Source organism: Carassius carassius, chromosome 34 (genome assembly GCF_963082965.1).
Source record: "Carassius carassius chromosome 34, fCarCar2.1, whole genome shotgun sequence".
Taxonomy (NCBI): domain Eukaryota; kingdom Metazoa; phylum Chordata; class Actinopteri; order Cypriniformes; family Cyprinidae; genus Carassius; species Carassius carassius.
This window is the reverse complement of record NC_081788.1, coordinates 341,092-347,500: the sequence shown is the minus strand read 5'-3', so window position 1 is coordinate 347,500 and position 6,409 is coordinate 341,092. Positions and strand designations below refer to the sequence as shown.

Genomic DNA, 6,409 nt, shown 5'->3' with positions numbered 1-6,409 from the left:
CGTGGAATGGAAAAGTTTGGGAACCACTGCCATAGACAATGGTTTTTCCACTGTACAAACAGTGTTTTTTATCCTCTTCCTCTAACCCTAAACCCTCACACAAAACTACAGGCAGTCTCACTTCAGCTTGTTTCCAAAAATGTCCTGGCATTACTATCCTTGTGGTGAGGTTTGTTCCTCATAACATAAATACCAGTACACACACACACACACACACAAACACAGGGCAGTCGTCATGATCTGATCAAAATCACCTAAATTGACCCATATGGCAAGAAATAAATAAATAAAAATGATATATATATATATAGCGCCGTTAGGACGATTGCAAGGGCCTGGGGAGGGAGAGGGGGTCTACTAAAGATAATTCACTAATATCAGCAAGCGGCCAATCAGATCTCTATTCTGTAACAGGCTTTGCACAAGTGGAAGCAAGTTTTAGTCATTTTTCACGCAAAATGATTCTAGCAAAACGTTTGAATTTCTTTAAAAAGACAACAGAAAAAAGTTATGATTTTTCTTTCATCAGAACTGAAAGATTCCCCTGAAGTTATGTTATTGTGCTGTATATAACCTTGAATCAGCCGTTTTGAACGAATCGTTTGATTTGAATGATTCAATAAATCTATTAACCAAACAGGGACTTGCTGCCACCTACTGGTGGTTTTATTATCATCATTATTTATCCATGACGGGCCTAAATCAGGCAAGGTTTCAGCACAAAAACACATTTAGCAAAATTATCATTATTGACCAGAATTCCTCCATTTTTAGGCCAAAGAGGGGAAAATAAAAGCTTATACAGTAATAGTTCATTTAATAAGGCCCCCCCAGGAAAGGACATTGACCACACCATCCCCTTGAATTGTTTCCCAGCACTTCCTCTGGTCGGACAGAAGAACGAGAGTGAGCTTGTATCATGGTGAACAAAGATAACTAAATTAACATCTTAAACCCAGGGACAAGTGAACTTCATTCTTCTCTCTTCATGTGTGATGCTGAGCAACTCACGAGCGCTGATTAGCGATCAGCTGCAGCTGTGGTTCGTCAGCGCTGCTATATCATGTCTCTGTGTTTGTTCGTTCAGTTGTCAGATTGTTCTGTTGCTTACGCTGTGTTCCTTGCTGTGTTCCTGCCTTATTTTCCTGGGTTCCAGTCACTTGGTTTGAAGAGGATGTTTATCTATCAGAGCGTTCCTCGTTGGATTGCGTTCGGAGATCTGCCCATTGTAGTCCCTGTGCTGCCGAGAATAGCTGCACCTAGACTTTCCTGACCAGTCGTTCTTCTATCGCTTTGAGAGCTTCCTGAATAAAGAGATTTTTCAATTGCAATTAAATCTCAAGTTATCAGTCCTGACATAACATCTGACCAAGGATGGATCCAGCAAGTGGTGAGTGGAGAAACGGCATTGCTAATAACAAAGTTTGTATGGTTCAACAGGATAAACAGATATTGGCTACGGGTCGTGCGGTGCAAGTCTTGGTGACACAGGTGTCGGAGGTTACTGCCCAGCTCCAACGTTTAAGAACGGAGATCAACAGAGTGCCCACTGTGCCTACCCCACCGTCTGTTTCCCCTTCCACGGCGCGATCGGATCATCACATCGAGCCTCGTCTTCCACCTCCTGCTCAGTATGCAGGTAAGCCACATTTATGCTGAGCTTTTATTACTTAGTGCTCGTTGTTTTTCACTCCACTTTGTTTTTGACACTTCAGGCCACGTCTTCTCCTACGGAGCAATCCAAAGTGGGGTTGATGATCACTCTGCTATCAGGACGCGCTGTGCTCTGGGGAACAGCGGTGTGGGAGAGCCAATCACCCTGCTGCAGTCCTTCACGGAGGAGTTAAAGACAGTGTTTGATCCATCCGGGACGGGAGGTGGCTCGGAAACTGATGGATATATTTCTGATTCTTTGGCAGCCAAGATCATCTGCCCTTCCTCATTTCCTGCGGGCGTGGGGTTTTTCTTTGTGGGTAAGAAGGATGGTTCCCTGCGACCTTGCATTGACTATGGGGGCTGAATAACATCACAGCAAAGAATACGTATCCTTTGCCGCAGATGTCTTCAGCGGTTGCAGAGAGCTTCCTTTTTTACGGTTAAAGGGATAGTTCACCCAATAATCATAATTATGTCATTAATAACTCACCCTCATGTTGTTCCAAACCCGTGAGACCTCCGTTCATCTTCAGAACACGGTTTAAGATACCAGTTCACCAAATCGAACTGAATCGTTTTAAACGGTTCGCGTCTCCAATACGCATTAATCCACAAATGACTTAAGCTGTTAACTTGTTTAATGTGACTGACACTCCCTCTGAGTTCAAACAAACCAATATCCCGGAGTAATTCATTTACTCAAACAGTACACTGACTGAACTGCTGTGAAGACCGAACTGAAGATGAAGGTCTTACGGGTTTGGAACCACATGAGGGTGAGCTATTAATGACTTAATTTTGCAAATTGGGTGAACTAACCCTTTAAGTTGGACCTCCGCAACACTTATCATATGGTTCGTATCATGGAGGGGGATGAATGGAAGACCGCTTCTAATACCCCCAGGGGGCACTTTGAATATTTGGTCATGCCGTTCGGGCTGTCCGATGCTCCTGCGGTCTTCCAAGCACTCATCAATGAGAGACATGGTTGATCAGTTCATATGTTTACCTGGATGACATATTGTTTTTTTCTTCGTCTCTCCAGGAACATATTCAGCAAGTCAGACGAGTGCTTCAGAGGCTCCTAGAGAATCGTCTTTTTGTCAAGGTGGAGAAATGCGTGTTTCATGCAGTCAGTTCTGTTCTTGGGGTTCATCGTGTCATCCGAAGGAGTGCGCATTGATCCAGACAAGATTCAGGCTGTGGTGGATTGGCCAATCCCAGACTCCTGTAAGGCCTTACAGAGGATTCTGGGCTTTGCCAATTTTTACCTGTGTTTTATTCTCAATTACAGCCAGCTGGTCACTTTGACTGCCTTGACCTCCACCAGGGTGACGTTCAGGTGGTCTAGTGGTGACCCCTGATTCCTCACGTCAGTTCGTGGTGGAGGCTTTTATATGTGCATGTAACTTGAATCGATGGAATGTGTGGTAGATGCCTCGGCCAACAGTGTGTCGTCTTTCAAGGGCTTTTGGAAGTTACATTTTTTATTAACCACCAGATGGTGCTGTTTTCAAGACACTCGAAGCTTTGAATCTTTTCACGAAACAATCAGAGAAGTGCCTCAATGCTTCACATGTAGGGCTGGGACAACGCGTCGAGGTCATCGATGACGTCGACGCAAAAAATACGTCGACGCAAAATATGCGCATCGATTCGTCGACCTGTTTTTATTTCTCTAAAAACGTTTGCAAAACGTTTACCTTATGTGCGCTGAATATATGCGATGGCCGGATCAACATTCTGTCCAACGTTATATAACCAATCCAGGGGTTTTTCTGCATTGATCTTTTTTTTTTGGCGGCTGTCAAAGCCTTATTTGATCGGTGAGTGACAGTGACAGAGCGCGTACGAGAGAGAGAGCCCCGGCTGCGCGCGCACTCACAGTCTTCAAACAACACGAGCGCTTCTTGCTCTCTCCCTCCCTTGTGCATATTAATCAAAATCATTAAACACGATAGAAAAAGGGCGAAACACCAAAGTTTCACGTGGAGCATTCAGAGATTTTTTTTCTCTATGTATGTATATATGTATTCTTTCAATTGCTCTAAACAAGTATTTTGGGTGACCTTTTTTATTGAATGCTAGACATCAAGTTGTTATTATTTTCATCTGAAAGAAGAACTTTTTTTCAGTAAGCTAGGCCCTATGTGTTCAGCAAGCTTGTTTCAGTAAGCTATGTGTTTTCAAGGCTTCAAGGTTTTATTGAATGCTATCTCTATACAAGTGCAAAGTAATGCATTCTTAGTCAGTCTTTTATTTTGTAATTTTAAGAGCAATAAACATATATTGCAATGTTAAGGAATTCATGTTTTTTTCATTCAGATATGTAAATCAACATGTATAAATTGTTAGTAGTCAATTAATGGGGAGATAATCGAAATCGAATCGGTCTGAAAAATTAATCGTTAGATTAATCGATGCATCGAAAAAATAATCGCTAGATTAATCGTTTAAAAAATAATCGTTTATCCCAGCCCTATTCACATGACTTCATTTGCCCATCACTATCCCCCAAAAATTTCATTATGTGTGACCAGTGTTGCCAGATTGGGTGTTTTAAATTCGATTGTGCGGGTCACAACCGGCTTGGGCAGGTGGGCAAAATTTGGGCTGGTTTGGGGTCAGTTTGGCGGTTTTCAAGGATATAAATTGTATAGGCTAATTGGCTAACAAACAGGCCCAAGTGTGCATGTACTTCACCCAGACAGTCATCAGGTTATAAACACAGAAACACTGCATCTCAGAGGCACTGGTGCTAATGCTGACGTCACCGGAGATCTGCAGACAGACCTGACGATTCATGAGAGACAGGGTTTTAGCACAATAACAGATCTGAACTGTGTGAGTGATCATAATGCCTAAATATAAGTTTGATGGTAAAGAGTGGGAGTGTTTTAACTCTCTAAACGTGAATTACAGCTGCTGAGGGAGAGATGACACACGAAGGCTCTGATATCACTGCAACTCCGACATTACAGCACAGTCAAATTATTAAATCTAAGTCTATTTACAGTATATCTAATCTATATATATACATATATATTAAACAGTCCAGATTGGTATATCATTGAAAGCTGCTGAACTTGTTAGCTTTGACAGCAAAGATATGTAATGTTCTACAATATGAACTTCAGGAAAGACTTGAGCCCGATTCGGACGGTAACTTTTTCTCATGTGGACCTCTGTAAAAACACACGTGCACCTCAGTGAAAAACTCATGGATTCAGATGGAGATTATTATTGTTCTCGTCGTGTGTGCATAAACAAGTGTGAAATACCTAATTACGTTGATTTTTCCTGTCACTTATATTGGGCACTTTTATGAATTTAAAGTCTGAATGTGTTTTTTCGAGAGTATCGGTAAATTACTTGATTGACGTTTTGACAGAGACTGCTTGCATATTTTAATCATATTTGGTAATTGTCATTAATGTATTTGCCCCGATTTGATCCATGTGAAATGTATCTAACGTTATTATTTACTTTTTTTTCGTTATTAATTTGTTTTAAGGCGTTAAAATGGCTCTTAACAACCTCGACTGACATATTGTATCACGTTATTGTAATCGTCCATGGAATCTGGCAACAGTGTGCGTGACATGATCTCCACACAGGTCGGGTTTGGAGATGTCGGCTATTAGAGGATGTGTCTGCTGTCTGGCGGTTCTAGAGGCTCATGAACTGATCTTTCTGTGCAGAGGCTTCAATCCAAACACTCCTAGTGTCTTACAGCGACAGAGCACGCGTGCGACGAATGACGTCAGAAAAGCGTCTGTACCTTATCATAGGTTATGGTCTATTACTGAACCAACACAGAGTCGTCCTCATCCGAAGAAACGATTCATTGCCACACCCCTAATAAATATATTATATTCTAAATAATAGGGATACATTCATTATCGTGTGACATTGTCATCACAGTGAGCACATTAAGACTGGCCTGGACGCCTAGGTCACTGTGCACTAGTTAGTGTGATGTGTGCAGATGCAGATCCGTTAACGTTACCAGAACTCGGTTTCCAGCCGCAACGATGAGCTGAGATCCGTCCGGTCTGAAGGCGAGATCATAGATGCTGAAACACAGCGAGAGTCAGGCTATTAGTGATTAAACACAGAGCGTGACATTATTTCAGTGTTTGCTCCAGAATCCTGAACCCAAAGAGAAACTCCGGTGATGTTTGAGTGTTGTGTTATGAAGGAAACAGGCAGAAATCACACTTAACTCTAAAGTCGGTTCATCGACGCTTATATTGTTTACATAGCAACGGTTGCTAAGCACATCCGTCCTGCCCTGCGGTTAATCTTTGGGAAATCATGCAGCTTACCACTGTTCAACCTTATCTCGGTCATGAACTTTGTCGATCCATGTGGCTACAGCTCTCATTGTGGAAACAGGACGGTGTTTTCTGAAATCCGGACGAGTTCAGCGAGTCCTCACTGTAAACAAACCGGAACAATCACAACATGGAGACCAGCGGACGGCTTTCCAAACTAAAAGTCCTTCCTGGTCAAACCACTGCCCCCCCCCCCCCGCATTTTATTTTATTTTACTTTATTCACTCCCCCGTTATTTTTTTTATGTTTGTTTTGTTTTTATTCACTAGCTTCTTGTAAATTGCCTTTTTTGTATTGTTTTAATAGGAGTTGCTTGATTATTATTATTATTTTTCTCGTGATTGGTTAAATTCTTATTTATTTTTTTAAGGTATACTCCACCCCAAAATGAAAATGTTGTAATTAATCACTTACC

General features: G+C 41.8%; 1 protein-coding gene across 2 annotated transcripts in view; it reads right to left on the bottom strand.

The window, feature by feature from the left end:
• The window catches only part of ift122 (intraflagellar transport 122 homolog (Chlamydomonas)), a 135,011-nt gene extending 128,878 nt beyond the window's left edge, over window positions 1-6,133 (bottom strand). For both annotated transcript variants that reach the window (XM_059523681.1, XM_059523682.1), the window contains exons 1-2: window positions 5,985-6,133; window positions 5,666-5,732 (exon numbers count right to left, since the gene is read on the bottom strand). In XM_059523681.1, coding sequence (XP_059379664.1) covers window positions 5,666-5,732; window positions 5,985-6,043 — 126 coding nt within the window. In that variant the 5' untranslated portion in view covers window positions 6,044-6,133. The remainder of the gene's footprint in view (window positions 1-5,665; window positions 5,733-5,984) is intronic.
• Between the last annotated feature and the right edge of the window lie 276 nt (window positions 6,134-6,409).